This window comes from Arabidopsis lyrata, assembly GCF_000004255.2.
Source record: "Arabidopsis lyrata subsp. lyrata unplaced genomic scaffold ARALYscaffold_7, whole genome shotgun sequence".
NCBI classification, from domain to species: domain Eukaryota; kingdom Viridiplantae; phylum Streptophyta; class Magnoliopsida; order Brassicales; family Brassicaceae; genus Arabidopsis; species Arabidopsis lyrata.
Genome location: NW_003302549.1, coordinates 20,656,926 through 20,673,828, shown reverse-complemented (window position 1 = coordinate 20,673,828; position 16,903 = coordinate 20,656,926). Strand labels below are relative to the sequence as shown.

The 16,903-nt window shown below is 38.0% G+C and overlaps 3 protein-coding genes and 1 pseudogene across 3 annotated transcripts; 1 reads left to right on the top strand and 3 right to left on the bottom strand.

Annotated features, from left to right (window-relative positions):
* Nucleotides 1–325: 325 nt before the first annotated feature.
* LOC110226653 (splicing factor U2af large subunit A-like) lies at nt 326–5,071 on the bottom strand. Its single transcript, XM_021018938.1, has 6 exons — nt 4,113–5,071; nt 3,884–4,021; nt 2,012–2,083; nt 1,380–1,421; nt 1,174–1,263; nt 326–911 (listed from the first exon to the last, which is right to left on the bottom strand). The coding sequence occupies exons 1-6, from the start codon at nt 4,941–4,943 to the stop codon at nt 801–803; spliced, it is 1,284 nt and encodes a 427-aa protein (XP_020874597.1). The 5' UTR covers nt 4,944–5,071; the 3' UTR covers nt 326–800.
* LOC110226652 (trichohyalin-like) lies at nt 5,044–9,619 on the bottom strand. Its single transcript, XM_021018937.1, has 2 exons — nt 7,773–9,619; nt 5,044–7,018 (listed from the first exon to the last, which is right to left on the bottom strand). Exon 2 carries the CDS (start codon nt 7,015–7,017, stop codon nt 5,068–5,070), a length of 1,950 nt encoding a protein of 649 aa, XP_020874596.1. The 5' UTR covers nt 7,018; nt 7,773–9,619; the 3' UTR covers nt 5,044–5,067.
* A 1,287-nt stretch (nt 9,620–10,906) lies between these two features.
* LOC9306631 lies at nt 10,907–13,167 on the bottom strand (annotated as a pseudogene).
* A 981-nt stretch (nt 13,168–14,148) lies between these two features.
* Nucleotides 14,149–15,127, top strand: LOC9306630 (uncharacterized protein At4g22758). The gene is made up of 3 exons (XM_002870513.2): nt 14,149–14,206; nt 14,555–14,794; nt 14,967–15,127. Exons 1-3 carry the CDS (start codon nt 14,149–14,151, stop codon nt 15,125–15,127), a joined length of 459 nt encoding a protein of 152 aa, XP_002870559.2.
* The last annotated feature ends 1,776 nt before the right edge of the window (nt 15,128–16,903 follow it).

The window sequence follows — 16,903 nt, the reverse complement described above, 5'->3', positions numbered from 1 at the left end:
TAGAGATCACTCAAGTAGTATAATGTCCTCAACTTCTTTTATTACTACTAGGTTAGAACTCGCGCTACGCCGCGGGATTGTTTATTTATTTAATTTTTTGTTATTTTTTTTTTTTGTTTTTTTTTTTTGTTTCATAATTTAATATATACTGTTAGAATTCAAATTTCATAAGTTTTCGATAATTTCAATAATAATTTTGTTTTGTTGTTATTATTATTTACATCATCATATGATACTTGAGTATTTAATTTCATATATTTAGTTTTTAAATATATTTTAAATATTTTTACCTTAAGAAATAAGCTTAAGGATTACAAACTCTTGTTTCTTGATTTGTTTCTCATTTACAAACCTTATATACAATTAATATATACATTTTGTAAATGTTGTTGATGGATAACTTAGAGAACTTTAGATTTAGCCCATCAACATTTGTCTCTTCACTCTCACGTAATTTATCTCTTACAACATTACAACAATTCTTGTTTTAATCAAAAATTCAAACTGAACCAAACCCGAAATAACCGATCCGAACATTAAGAGATATCGAAACGGATCCAACATTTCTATACCCGAAAAACCGGAACTTACCACATTCTTAAGCCTTAGAATATACTTGGGCTTGCCAAGAAGTGGTTTTGCATGCTCAGGTATCCCATAGAATGGTGGATTCTCATTCACCTGCAACACGTATTATATAACACACCACTCTCACAAGTAACTAGAGGAATTTTGGTTCTATGTCTCCCATACAACAGAACATGAACTAACAAGAACAAAAATGGGTCACTGAATTACCGCTATGGATGATATGCATCAGGAAATGCACAAACGGCAGTTATTACACTGCCACCTAACTTCATACCATTAAGGCCAGCACAAGCTTTGAGGGTAACAGATCCATCAGTGTACAGAGGTATAAAATTGTAAAAAGAGCAAGGGGGTTAATATGCGGATACTTGGAACTACAGTCACTTTTACGGTTACGAGGAAAATAACATCTTCCCATGTTACACGGAAAATGAACAAATATATATATGAAACAATCACAAGAACTACATCAAGAGAGCAGACTACATGGGGGTATCTGCGTTGAACTTCAGGGAATATTAGAGTGATCTGTGATCGTAAATACTGGCCACAAAGAAAGTCAAGATAAAAACATCTTCTAACCTCTAGGAAAGCGCATCGCTTATTGAGATCATTGTTGATCACGAACCGGTATGCTTTCAAAGGTCCAAAGACGCTGACAATCTCCATTAACTGAAAAAAGAAAAGATGAATCATACAATCCTACGTTAGAGACTAGTAACAATAAAAGAAAAAATTGGACCAACTGGAGATTGAACGTGTCAACAAAGAATTACAGCTCTACATACCATTTCAGATGAAATTGATTTTGGAAATCCGCCAATAAAGATCTGCAACAAGTACATTAGAATCAACAGCAAACTTGACAGAAAAAGAAATCAATAGCAACCAACTAGCATATACAAAATCAGATAATCACTTTCAACATCGTCAACCATGAAGATGCCGCAGATGAATTTCACTTCTATCTCAGTGTGTTTTTCAGTTTAAAATTATAGGTGGTCTGACATTTGGCTTTCCACAAGCTGGCAATTATTGATACCGAATCTTATTCCTACATTCTTAACTCTATCAAACTTTCTATTCTTCATTTAAAAGCTACTAATCGGGAAAGGATATAAAAGCTGTCAGCATGAAAAATGATTCCAAGATATGCCCCACATCATGAATGGAAGGGAGCAAGTCAAATTTATATATACCAATGTTTTTGGTCTCTAAAGAAAGAGTTTCAAATTACCGTGGTACCGAAACTAAGCGCACAAACCTAAAATTTGATCTGAACTATACCAAGGCTCACTGACCTATACAAGTACTTTATAAAGGAAATACGTTTAGAGATATTTAAAAGATATTCTAAACTCATTTCAATGTGAAAAATTTTAGCACCGTCGTTAGAAGCAAATTTAGGGCATCAACTTACCTTGTTCGATGAGTCCTTCACATTGTCACTTATTGCATTTGTGGCTGGCTCCTTTTTCGCCAATTCACCGCTCTGCATGAAAATAGCAACCGTCTGAAAACCTGCTTCATGGATGGTAACCATAACATAGCTCAGAAATCATAACAAAATGCACAGTACTGGTTTACAAGGCAAAATAGAAGGACAAAGTCCCACAGCCTTGATAACCCAGTCATGTTTCATAGACTTTCGTACAACTACACAGCCGAAAATCCTCGGTCACTTAGACTCAAATGAGGATCCATTTAAGAGAAGGTGGTACGAGTTTAGGGAATGAATGTAAATTTTAGGAGCTATATCACAAAAGAATAGAGATAACATAAACACCAAGTATCTGATCCTGCTCAAGAATGAAACACAGAAATAGCCAAACAGTTAAATAAATAAAATAAAAAGAGTATCCTAGGCAGATCTTTAACTGCCTAAGCAAGTTATCCGAGTAGTCCTACAACCATATTCAGGTCGGAATAGAACAAAAATAAAACAGATTGATATGGTATCATATCATATGATACCAAAAAATTTAAATAAAAAGAACAAAGAACACAAGAACAGTAAACCATAACACACAAGAATCTTAATGGATGATCTGTATAAATTCCCAAAAGCCCAAAAGAGACAAGAAAAATGGAAAGAAACTTGAACGCAACAAACTCGTCACTACACCTGGGAGTCTTCTTATTTACCAGACAGCTTCATCACCCTCCTGAATGTGAATTATGACATACCCAACATAAACACCCTATTTAAGAGATTCCAACACACGACAGTCAGAATACGATTTCACATGTGGCTTGAAAACATATCACTTCAAGTGCAGGAATCCATACACTTCATTAATTCTTAGTTTCGCCTATTGTTGGTATTTTAACAGCACGTGAAGCCACATAGAAGCCTTTTTCAAACCAATTGTAATTAAAGAATAAGATTGTACCTCAATGACTAAAGACCTTTTGCAAGTTCCAAATCACTTTTGACTTCAAAAGTCAGCTAGAGAATCACGTAATGAAAACTTCAAGCAACTAAAGGAGGAAATTCGTAAATCCTTTTCCTTTAACCATGATAGAATTTACATCAACTACGCCCAAAATTTCATATTTTCAGAGGGCCATCCTTGGGAATATATTTAATCTTATATATAAGGTTTAACCTTACTGAAGCAATCCAAACAATATATTTCCCACCAAATCTGCTTACAGTTGTAAGATCAACAGATTTTGTTTATCAACTATCCTACATTTACTAAACTCTTTAAGTGCAACACATAGTTTTAGAACAAGTGGCATGATGCTTCCATCAAGATTGCCTTTAAAGACGACCATGAGCAATTTTTGGGGCCTAACAGAGTAGATTTAAGCAGTCGCACAGGTATGACACCTAAGACTGAATCATGAATCGATGAAAATAAAAATAAGTCTCCTAATTTCTCTGATTTTAGAAGGCAAACATAGTCAATCAAGCTGCTTCAACAGAGAAAAGGTATCAGTAAATGAGAACTTGGATTGACAACACCGTGCTTATGTGCTCTACAATATTGGTCCAGATGTTTTGCTAAGTTCTTTATGTCTGTTTACTTTGAATCTCTATCTGGATCAAAAGATGACTCTCTACTTGTGAATAGTGTAACATAGACTTGCACCGTACAACGGTCATATATGACAATAATTGAATGCCAACTTGCATTCATGCTTAAAACATTAACCATTTGAATCTTACTGATGAAACAAGGAAATATATTGCAGATATTTGAGCTGTCTTACTATAAAAAACTAAAACATGTGGAGCAGATGGCAAGAGTTCAGAGAAAGAGAATGTAGAGATTGTAATTCTTACTGTTGTCTCGACATAGCCTTTAGGGCGTCGAATTTTGAGGTTTAAACCCGCAAAGGAGCAGCCATCCAAGGAGAGTGCAGCAGAGGCATCGTGTGGTGTAAGGAACTCCACTAGCGCCTGACTTTTTTCCTTGTTTATCTGCAATTAGGACATAGATACTATCACGTGTTATAATCGACAAACATAACGAGAGTGATATGAATAACGAAGTCATAGACCCAAAACCTACAATACAGCTAATACATGGTTCGCTTCCTTTTATGTGATTGGAGCCTGAAGAGAGCATATAGCTATTGAAGCATTCAATCAGAGACTTCTCAGAGGCCGAATCCGACACATTTTCTGCGTAAAGTCTCCTCATACGCCTGGTGGATTCGGTCAGTTGAACAGAATCAACTGACGTGATCTCCCTTGCCGATGGCGTCCTAAAAGGCGCCTCCATAAGTGGTTTCAAAAGCGTCAAGGAAGCCTCACTGTTGGTAGGATACGCTGTCTGAGCTGCTGCTTGGAGACCAGAAAAAACTGAGCCCGAAAACATGGCAGCAGTTACAGCAGGTGCAAGATCCCATTTAGCACTTTTTTTTTCAGAAGACAGATTAGGTGGTGAGACAGCCTTGGCAGAGGCCTCCTCCCTTCTTTTCCGTGGAGAATATCCACCAAGTTCACTTTTGGAAGCACTATACCGTTTAGACTTGTTATTTACTGTGCTTGCCACTTTGTTTCCATTATCATTAAAATGGTGCTTTCCCGACCTATCTGTAACAGCATTTTCCAATCGCTCCTCATGGTCTCTCTTATGACGCGATGTAGCTTTTTGAGCCCTTGGTAAGGGGGATGACCTTTTCTGTCTATCCTGCCCATGATCTCTACTTCTTGATCTCCTCCTTTTCTTTCTCATTTCACGTTGATGCGATTTTGGTTGTTCCCTTTTTTGCCATCGCTCTGAAACTTCAACACTGTGAACTTTTCCTGGATCATGCCTCTTTGACATATTCCTCTCCCTATTCTTCTTATGATCTCCATTTTGATTCTTTCTCTTGTTTCCATTGTCAGGTTTCATACTATTTTCATCTCGAGGTCTATCTGTCACCACTAGACTTCTAAGCCGCTTCCTACTACTGGATAAATTTTCAAGAGCACTTCTTGCTTGTTCACTGTCTGTTTCGTCTGTACGAATCTGCTTTTCAGTTGTCTTTGCAGCAGAGCTTTCTTTTTTTTTCCTTCATTTTGGTATCCACACCAAGCCTATCTCTATCTGTCATTGTTATTATTTCAGTTGTAGGTAATTCTCCTTCAATTTTTCTGTCTTCCTTCTTCTTCTTTTTATCTCGTCTTTCCTCCTTACAACTAAAATTAGTTTCTTCTTTCTTTCTTCGTCTATCCTTACTATGTTCTTCCACTAATTTGGTTTCAGCTGTAGAGCTCTCTCCTTCTGCTTTCCTTTTTCTATTCGCAGCAGGCTCCTCCTCTTTTTTCCGTTTATCTAGGTTTTCTTCTCTAGAACTAGAAATGGCCTCTTCCTTCTTTCTTGAACTGGTCCTAACACGCTCTTCACGCCTTAGTTTCTCAGATCTATCATACCCTTTTTCAGACTCATGATAGTCAGAAACCTTATCAACAAGATCGTTACCCAGTAACTGAGCTGATCCCGCTCCCACATGATCCTCTTTCCTCGGTTTTTCTTCTCTAGAACTAGAAATAGCCTCTTCTTTCTTTCTTGAACTTTCCTTAACACGCTCTTCACGCCTCACTTTCATGGATCTGTCATGCCCTTTTTCAGACGCTTGATAATCAGAAACCTTCTCGACAAGATCGTTACCCAGTAACTGAGCTGCTCCAACAGGGTCCTCTTTCATCGGTTTTTCTAGTCTTTGTTCCCTAGAACTAGAAATGGCCTCTTCCTTCTTTCTTGAACTGGTCCTAACACGCTCTTCACGCCTTAGTTTCTCAGATCTATCATACCCTTTTTCAGACTCATGATAGTCAGAAACCTTATCAACAAGATCGTTACCCAGTAACTGAGCTGATCCCGCTCCCACATGATCCTCTTTCCTCGGTTTTTCTTCTCTAGAACTAGAAATAGCCTCTTCTTTCTTTCTTGAACTTTCCTTAACACGCTCTTCACGCCTCACTTTCATGGATCTGTCATGCCCTTTTTCAGACGCTTGATAATCAGAAACCTTCTCGACAAGATCGTTACCCAGTAACTGAGCTGCTCCAACAGGGTCCTCTTTCATCGGTTTTTCTAGTCTTTGTTCCCTAGAACTAGAAGTGGCTTCTTCTTTCTTTCTTGAACTGTCCTTAACATGTTCTTCCCGCCTCACTTTCTTGGATCTATCATTCCCTTTTTCAGACGCATGATAGTCTGAAACCTTTTCAACAATATCGTTACCCAGTAACTGAGCTGCTCCCACATGATCCTCTTTCATTGGTTTTCCTTCCCTAGAATTAGAAGTGGCGTCTTCTTTCTTTCTTGAGCTGTCTTTAACACGTTCTTCACGCCTCACTTTCTTAGATCTATCATGCTCTTTTTCAGACGCATGATAGTCAGAAACCTTCTCAACAAGATCGTTACCCAGTAACTGAGCTGCTCCAACAGGAACATCTTTCATTGGTTTATCTAGTCTCTCTTCTCTAGAACTACAAATAACCTCTGCTTTCTTTCTTGAGCTGTCCAAAACAAGCTCTTCATGCCTCAGTTTCTCGGATCTATCATACCCTTTTTCAGACTCATGATAGTCAGGAACCTTTTCAACAAGATCTTTACAGGCGAACTGAGCTGCTCCCATAGGGTCCTCTTCCATCGGTTTTTCTAGTTTTTCTTCCATAGAACTGGAAATGGCGTCTTCTTTCTTTCTTGAACTGTCCTTAACATGTTCTTCATGCCTCAAATTCTTGGATCTATCATACCCTTTTTCAGACTCATGATAGTCAGGAGCCTTCTCAACAAGATCGTTACCCAGTAACTGGGCTACTCCTACAGTTTCCTCTGTCACATTTTCCAAGGACTCTTTCCTCTTCCTCCTTAGCCTAATCTCATCAACGCTTGTAGGTCTTGTTCGCGCAGCAGATCCTTCATTTACAAGCTTTTCATGTCCATCAGGCGTTTCCTTTCGCTTATCAACTTCGTTCATCCTGCTTGTGCAAGGAGAAATAGCAAATTACTTTAATCATTTGAGGTAATGAGCAGAGCGCACAATTATCATCAGACATAAATTATAAACTAAAAGACTGAGAACATAAGAAAATTATAAGATAATGCACAGCTGAATACATTATTTTCTTTGACAATTTACACTCCTTCGTCTCTTGCAACAGAGATATCATTACCAGGAACTTCAAAATTACTAGATACATGGAGCCAAAATCACAGAACCACAAACCTACCAATGTGCTAACACAATACTATTCCAGAATTGTCTATTACTTCGTAGATCTTCAATCTCATTTACCAAGTTTCAAACCACCAGAAAGGCAAGTTTCCAAACTGATCATACTTAAATCTATCACTGCGCCTCTAAAAACCAACACCATTTCCTAACTGGTTGACTAGAAACTTCAAGGTGAACGAACAGATTATAACTACGATCCAATTGAATCCAATCGCATTAAGTAACCCACGACCTAAAGAAACCAGACGGCGCAGAGTAGAAAAATCTCCACGATCCATTTTCACGCCAACTAACCACACAGACAGTCAATTACTAGCAAGTTCTCATCAATCATATGCTCATACAAACCCTAGATACATCGAAATGAACAAGCAATCGTGATTCTTCCGCGACCAATCCAACTATATATACACCCAAAGAAGTGGCACAAACAAGCTTAACATGAGAGACGAAATAACGGGAACAGAAAAAAAGAAGCGAAGGAGAAACCGTCGCACCTCAGGCAAATGAAATAGCCTCGCCGACGGCGAAAACTAGCGCCTCCGGTAGAGAGTTTCGTCAACTTTTTTTCGGGGGCGAGAGATTAGAAAGAAAAAACCTCACAGCAGATTTTGTCCGCTGGATTTTAAAATCAGCTTCTTTACTTTTCTTTTTTTTTTTTCACTAGAAAATTTTATTGATCATTGAAAACTTTACACAAAGCCGACGAGTTGAAGACAACCCTCGGAACCAAAAGCCGGAGGAACAAATATCTCTCCGGAGACTAAAACAAACTAGACCCAAAATGGCAAACATAATAAGGAAAGAAAAACCTTAAAAGTCAGGGAGAAAGCTAGTAATAAAGACTCCAAAGCAACACAACTAAAATCTCTTCGCCAAAAGCATCCGAAGAACATTTTAGCTACAACAAAGTAGAGACATACTCGGCTACAAAAACATTCCCCAGCCAAGATGGAAAACCAGTTGCTACATAAGATTGACGACGATCCTCTCTTGTGACACTCCTTGCAATAAGGTGAGCACCAAGGTTTGAGCTTCTATCTTCCATAGACAATTTCCACTCCAAAAGATATTCTAAAGCTGCGCCTATAATCCGAGAATGAAACTTGAAGGACGGCCAAGCTAGTGGTCTTAAAACAGCTCCTATCAAATCTTTATCTTCGGAAGCAAAGATAACCTTATTATAATTGAGACTCTTCATACTCTCAATTGCCCAATTCCAACATTGTAGACTTGCATCCAGTTTGCAAAAAACTGAAGCAAAGGACCTTCTACTATGTAACAAAACTTCTCCTTTTTCATTTCTCAAAACCCAAGCAGTTCCTCCCGTCTTAGAAACTTTGTCCCATGATGATCCTAGATTACATTTCAGCCAATCATGGGGAGGAGGAGACCATTGTTTCTTTACTGGAATTAGGTTCATCCTTGCTGATACCACATCTCTTTCATCCAGTGATTGCTCATGAAACCATTGGTTCACATTGTCTCTAATCTTGTCAATAGTTGCAGTTGCACAAAATTAACCTTTTCCCTTCAATGCAGAATAAATTCCTGTTTTTCCAAATCTGCCACAATATCCAAGGAAAGGCTCTTCTAATTTCTAGAGACACATATGGGTTCTTACTTACCAATATCAGATAGTAGATATTTTGAAAAATGGATTCTGAATCAAAACCATTTGCTGGAGAAGGAAAGTTGGACAGTGCCCAAACCTGTCTTGCCACCGAACAGGTAAAAAGGACATGATTTATGGATTCACCTTCTAGACCACAACTCTGACATCTTGAATCAACATTCAACCCTCTTGCAATCATTTTATCTACTATCGGAATGCCACCACTTACAGCTTTCCACATGAAATTATGGATCTTTGTGGCTGTGTTACTCTTCCATAATTGGTCTTTAATGGCGAGTATTGAGGGCTGCATCATTGCTTCTCTGAGCAAATCAACTTTCTCTCTTTGATAAGCAAACCAGTAGCCCGACTTAACTGAATAAGCACCACTTTTTGTATGTTCCCAAATAAGAAAATCCTCAGAAGACATCACTGGTTTCATCTTTAGAACTAACTCCACATCCCTAGGATAGAAATGATGCTGCAATTTAACAATATCCCAAGTTTGTGTAGTTATATCCAGGAGATCTTTCACCTGCAAATCCAAATCGAAAATAATATTCTTCATCAAAGGAGCTCTCATCACACCATCCAAGAGCCAACGAGTTGTCCAAACAAACGTGGATGCACCATCTCCAATCACTTGTCTAAGTCCTTTATTAAGCAAATCCCTACCATGAAGAATACTTCTCCAAGAAAAAGAAGGTCTCTCACCCATTTCAGCATTTATGAACTTATCCTCATCAAAATATCTGCTTTTGAAGAAACGAGCAAAAAGGCTGTCATTATCTTGTAGAATTCTCCATGCTTGCTTCGCCAATAGCGCTTGATTAAAAGATTTGGATATCTTTAAAACCCATTCCACCTAAGTGCTTAGGGATACACAATTTCTCCCATCCTATCCAATGCATTTTCCTTTTATCTTCTGTAGAATTCCACCAAAAAGCCGCCATAGCTGATGTCAAATTCTCACAGGATTTTTTTGGAAGCTTGAAACAGCTCATAGCATACACTGGCATAGCCATTGCTACCGATTTGAGCAAAATCTCTTTACCCCCTTGAGACAATGTTCTTGCATACCAACTTGACATCCTAGCTTTCATTTTATCTTGGATGTAAGCTAACATGTCAACTTTTGATCCACTAAAGCAGTAATCCCAAATAGGTACCAGCCCCACCTTCCTTAAGAATGCCCATCTTTTCTTGAATCTTTGTCTTGACTTCAGGTTCAACCTTGATTACGGCTCGCGGGTTCAATGAATGTTGTGGGATTAGTTGGTATTCGGTGCTTCCCATGTGACTACAGCTCGCGGGTTCGAGTCCCCAGTTTTGCAAAAAAATTTAAAACTTTGAGAACACATATCAAAACGACGTCGTTTCGATACGCACCGTAACGGAGTTGACTAATAGCCGTTAGATTAACTCCGATTTTTACACGTTGTATCAAGTATAGGGTATGAGATTCAAATTTTATCGAAGTTTAGGTTGTAAAATACCCTACAAAATTGTTCAGGTATGAAAATCCACTGCACAGACAGTACGGGTATGAAAACGACGTCGATTTTATGTATCTTTTTTTTGTATTTTAATTTTTATGAATTTTTTTTTCTTTCGTTTTTTTGTATTTTAATTTTTATGTATCTTACTCTCCTAAAGATTCCGTTTGGCCTAAAGTTTTTGTATACACAAATGACTAGGCTGGGTGTTCGGATATGATTAGGTGCAGACCGGGCTATGTAACTAGGTTGCTAAAATATGATTTAAGTGCAGCGGTTCTCAATTAAAGTTAGCTTAAATTCATAGACCTATCTTTAAATATCTTTAGATTTCTCGACTAAAACAATTCCCACATCTATGAAATATTTTAATTTTGTATGATAGCCATATGGACCATGAAAACCAGTGTTAACAAAATATGCACTGTTTAAGTTTCACTCAAAGATTTCAAATAGAAATAAGTAAATCCATAAAGGACACTAACGCTGATGAAACAAAACATGATCGATATTAAACAGATCAAGCAAATAACAAAAGCAACTGTTTAAACGCTACTCTTTTTACAGAAGGAGGCCAAGATAGTCTCCAGTTCGAATTGTTATTACCATCTTCTTCTTCTTCTTCTTCTTCTTCTTCTTCATTTTGATCATTGTTTTGTCTCCTTGTGTTATGAACAGCTAAGTCGTCGAAGCTTGACTCTGTTCTCCCTTGAGGTGGAGTCACACAATCTAAGTCTCTATGTGTCATTTCGTTACCTCCTGGTGTTGTTGGTACAGAAACCACAGAGTTACCAACTCGAAGTTCTTGAAGAGTCGCGAACGATTCTCTCATCGCAGACATGGCCTCAAAGAATCTCGTACATGAAGCTAGCGCCACCGGTATTGGGCGCAGCATTTCCTATGATTTTTTGGGAAAACAAAAAAGTAAAGAGATTGAGATTATGGCAAGTAAAACCGAAATCAACTGTTATGCAACACATTACATAAAAGTAGCAATCTCTTTCTCTCTTGATGCAAAGAGTTTAAAAACATAGAAATCTAATTCAAGGCCCTGATGACACAACTGATCCTTCTGCAATGTAATCTATGAGCTATATACAGTTTACGCAATAGCATGTCGTAGTGTAACCTATTACAACACTATGAACAATTTCTTAGATTCGAACTGAGATGAGTAATTCAATGTATGCAACTAAACATGTGGAGTTATGTCTGAACGATGTAAATGGAAAACAAAAAACAAGATGCATGTAAAAGAGAGTAAAATCATACCCCCCAGACTGAAGGAGGTTCTTTAAAGTTTTGGCTCCACTGAAAATCAGACACTAATGTTGTTAAGGCGCCATAATCACTGGCGGCTTTCATTAGCAACTCTGAGAATTGTTTCTGAAAGACAATGCAGAACAAAGCCATTAAACATAGCATCTTCGTTTTCCAGCTGTGCAACTTCAGATAATAATCAAGTTTAGGATAACTAGAGCAATACGGTTTAGTTGGTCCTCAAAGTTGCAAATAGTATAAAATGGCATGAATCACCTGATATTCTGCTTCAACTGGAATGCAATCTAGCGAATAAGGTTGTTGGAGACGAGCAATGATGCGATCCTGTTATATGAACAGACAAGTGATATAATAGACTTCAACAAGTGGTTCACGAATTGAATCAAAGACAATTGCAGTCTTAAGACGTCCTCAGAAGCAAATGTTTCCAAAACATCTTAAGCAAGTTTCTCAATTTTCAGAACGATAGAGTAGGTACTGAACAAGAGGGATATGGCTTAAAGGAAGAAAATATAGATAAACGAACTCGAAAGATACATAAACCTTATTCCAGAAAGAAAAGAAAAAATGAGTGTTAGAGGCAAGTAAAAAGGAGAAATTATCTACCTTGTTTTGTATAACATCTTTCAATATCTGAGTTATCATTGACAAAGTCTCGATTTTCTTTTGCATTTCACTCACATGAGTCAAATGCGCCACATTTTTATCATCCTGAAATTCGTCAACAAGAAAAGTTATATACAAAGCAGCTAACGAAACTAGTAACAGATATACCAATAAGTTATCATACAGCTTCAGGCAATGCACATATCTTAATTTAACTTTAAAAGAGAAACAAAACCCTGAAAAAGATACATTCCTCCCTTGAAGCTCGACCTGCAAGTCTGCAATTTTCCTTTGAACAGCAGATAACTCTCTCAATACCCTTATCAAATCGTCACCTCTTTCCCCATTTGAAGACGCCAAGCTTTGTAATTCTTCCTACATTGAAAATGATTGAGCTCATAATCTCGATTCAATATGAATACGAATTCTCACAAAATGTAGCTAATTAAACAGATAAATAACCATTAATCTTCTCTAATTCAGGCAAAATTTTCTCAGATTCAATATATTAAAGCCAAAGAGATCAAAGATCTAATCATAACATATGTTCCAGAGATTCGCAAAGCTCACAGCTAAAATTCCTCACTCCTCAGAAACATAATCTCCTTCAAATTACAGATCTCATACGCATTGTTCTGCAAAGTCAATCTAATAGCAAAACCCAGAGCATACACTATACTCAGCTAAACCGGAAACGAAATTCCGATTGAGATGAGATTGGTAAGTTACCTACGACGGAGGAGGAGCGACGGCGAAACCAAGATCAGAGGCGATAGAGAGAGCATCAGACAATCCGCCGATGCGCCTGATCGGTTTCTTCCCAACCCACGTCGTGTCGCTTCCCATCGACATCTTTCCACAAAGCTTTCCGGAGATTAATTCGACGGTGGCGGATCCAGAAATGTTAATAAACCAAATTCAAATATATTCAAAAACATTTCGTTATGCTATAATAAACCTTTTTTTTTTTACTTCAATAATAATACTTTACTTTTGTATATGTCAAATATATATTAATTTTAACTTTTAAGCATAGCGTAAACAAAAAAGAACCAGGAGACGTAACAGATTATTGATGTGTAAAACATGTTACTGTCACATTAATCAAATAGAAATATATAACTAAAAATTTGTGAAAATATTTTACATGTCCCAACATTTTTGGCACAACCAACAAACTTCACAAAAATACATTTGAAGAAGAACCGAAGACTAGTAGTGTCAAATCAATTCGTTTCAAAACAAGAATGGGCTTGGCCCAAAAATTTGCTGAAGATAACCCAATATGCTATTGCGGACGAGAAATATGGACACTGAAAGAGCTGCTACGTGAGGTACCGCAAGTAACCCGACAAAACCAACCAACATAATAGAAACTAGTGGTTTGTATTAGTATTGTTGATATGCCATTATAAAATAATGTTGTTGAATAACGAAAAAATTAGTGTAACATTTGTTTTGCAGTAAATTTTACATTGAAAATGAGATGAAGTTATGAAGCCTAAAACAATAATACTTCTTCCGTTTCATAATATAAGTCTTTTTAAGTAAAAGCACGCCAATTAAAAAGATCTACTTTTTAAAAGTTCAACCAATCATAAAAGAGACTGCATAATATTATAAATAATCATAAAATATTAAAGTAATATATAATTTGTATTGAAACTCGAAAACGACTTATATTTTGAAACGAAAAACTTTATCCAAAACGCCTTATATTATGAAACGGAGGGAGTATATAAAAGTCTAAGAGACATAGACCAATATATTCATTACCAATTTGTTTTTATAGAATTCCTGTTGTGGAAAGAGAATTTGTTTAAAATATTGATCTCGACATCTCGTGTACGTACTCAAAGAGATGGAGCGTGCTTCATGAGTGATAGTTTCAATGCAAAAATAGGAAATCTTGAGAAGGAGAGGAACATACACGGTTTACAACAACTCGAACAGTAAGCTATTAGAGCATCCATAAGAAGTTTAAGATAGAGTTTTATGAGAAGGTCATAATTTAGACTCGCTTTAGTGGTTCTTCACATATCTATGATAACCCCATAATTGGAAAATTCGTGATCTTGATATAAAATCTCTCTAACTTATTGTGTCGGGACATATATATGAATGTAAGCATATTATAAGGTTCTTCTCAATAGAGTCTCAATGAAAGAAACTCCTAACACTTACCTTTCATGTTGTCTTTCTTCTCGTCCTTTGTGCCTCTATAAAACTTATACAATAAGCAAGTGAGTTTCATTGTTCTCTAATGGTCTATACAAAAAAGAAGGAGATAAATATAATTGGAATGTGAAAGGAGTGATGAAAGGGAAGAATAAAAAGTTGTTGGTGAGTGTGAATGTTCTTGGAAGTGTTGGTCCTATAAGATTTCTGGCAAACGAGGACGATGAAGTTTCAAATGTTATTAACACAACTTTGAAAGCCTATGCTCGTCAAGGAAGGATCCCGGTTCTAGGATTCGATGTCGATAACTTCATTTTCTACTCCATTAATGCCGGATTCAACAGTATTTTACATAAATCTCCCTTCCCCACTCTTAGAATCATAGGAATGCTGGATCAAGCTGGACTTCTATTGAAGATTTACTCTCATATATAACAATTAATCATCATATAGTTTAACATTATGTTATTACCGGAAAGTATTTGATTTTTTGTTCATCATTGTTTTGGTGTTAGCTTTAAATCCACAAGAGAAGATAGGTTCAATGGATGAAACGAATTTCTTGCTGTGCAAAAAAGAGCCAAATCCACAAGAAAAAGTCGAAAGAAGAGGAGAGAGTAAAGCTTGGATAGGCCATGGATGGAAAACTCGTTTTCTTCGGTCCTTATTACGATAAATTCTATACAAGTCACAAATCTAACGCTCGATATCATATTATCAATGATCATAATTTAGTATAAATAACAACGCTTAATTATTATATCCATGCAACGTAATGAAAATACACAAACAAAAAAAAACTAAAAGACTTACATAAAATTGATACCTCCGTACCATAGCTTGTTTATATTTTAATTATTCTTTGGAGTATTCTACATGGAGCTATACTGACCATCTATATATTATTGACGAAGAAATCAACATATGTTGAAATCAATCCACCAATAATTTTACTATGAGCTTTGTGGAAGTCGAAACTAACACAATCAAGATTTGTCTAGGGTTTTATTTTAGGGATACAATAAACGCGAATTCTCAAAGAACAACAGAACGGATTGAAACCAAAGATGGCGTTCTTGATATTATTAGGAAAAAGATGATTTTGATCGTAAAAGAAAAAGTGTTTGTGCTTCAGAGCTTTGTGTAGTCTAATTTCTAGAGCGATATTGCTTCCCCTTCTGTGAGAGCCTTGAGTCTTCTTATATAGGGATGGTAAACCGCCTCTCCAGCGATATTCTCGGAAGATTTCCATTTATCTTGAAGTCGGCTTAGAATATCGCGGAGTAGGATAGTTTCCTTATTCTTCGGGGTTTTCGGAAGTTTTCCTGATTTGAGTTGATCCTTCGAGATTCTCCCTTATCATTTCCGGGCATTTCGGAAATGATCCTTCTTTTTCGGAAATGATGCCTTGTTTTAGAAATGGTACTTTGAAGGTGAATATTTTACTAAGTCCTTGCCTCGGGCAACTAATGATGAAGACTTCCTCCTCGGGTGACTAGGACTTCTCCTCGAGTGTTTTGTCCGATAAGCACCTGAGGCTGCTCTGGCGAAGTTGGCTAGGGAACACGGGTGAAGTCGCCTCGGGGACACGAGTGAAATCGCCTCGGGGACATGGGTGAGGTCGCCTCGGGGACACGAGTGAAGTCGCCTCGGTGACACGGGTGAGGTCGGCTCGGGGACACGAGTGAAGTCGCCTCGGGGACACAGGTGAGGTCGGCTCGGGGACACGGGTGAGGTCGGCTCGGGAACACGGGTGAAGTCGCCTCGGGACGGGATGACGGTGTCGTATATAACCAGAACAGAGGCGCTTAGGGTGTACCCGAGCTGACGGTGTACCCAAGCTATCTGACGGTGTACCCGAGCTGTCTAATGGTGTACCCGAGCTGTCTGATGGTGTACCCGAGCTGTCTGACGGTGTACCCGAGCTGTCTGATGGTGTACCCAAGCTGTCTGACGGTGTACCCGAGTTGTCTGATGGTGTACCCGAGCTGTCTGATGGTGTACCCGAGCTGTCTGATGGTGTACCCGAGCTGTCTGATGGTGTACCCGAGCTGTCTGATTGTGTACCCGAGCTGTCTGATGGTGTACCCGAGCTGTCTGATTGTGTACCCGAGCTGTCTGATGGTGTACCCGAGCTGTCTGATGGTGTACCCGAGCTGTTAGATGGTGTACCCGAGCTGATTGGCAGGATATCCCGAGCTTATTAGAAAGATAACCCGAGGTGTTGAAGTTCGGCTCGGTCTCAAAGGATGGTTGAAATCCGACCCCAACAGTTAGCCCCCCAGCTTGTTGACTTGGGGAGCAAGTGTAACGAGCTTCATGAACGAGCAGACCGAGCTGTTAACTTCTGCTTCGAGTCGCCAGTGAACATGAGGCGACACTCTTAGAACCGTTCTTTTTCTTTTTGTTGTAGTGTAAGATTGTGAGGATGGCTTTATCCAAACGAACATGA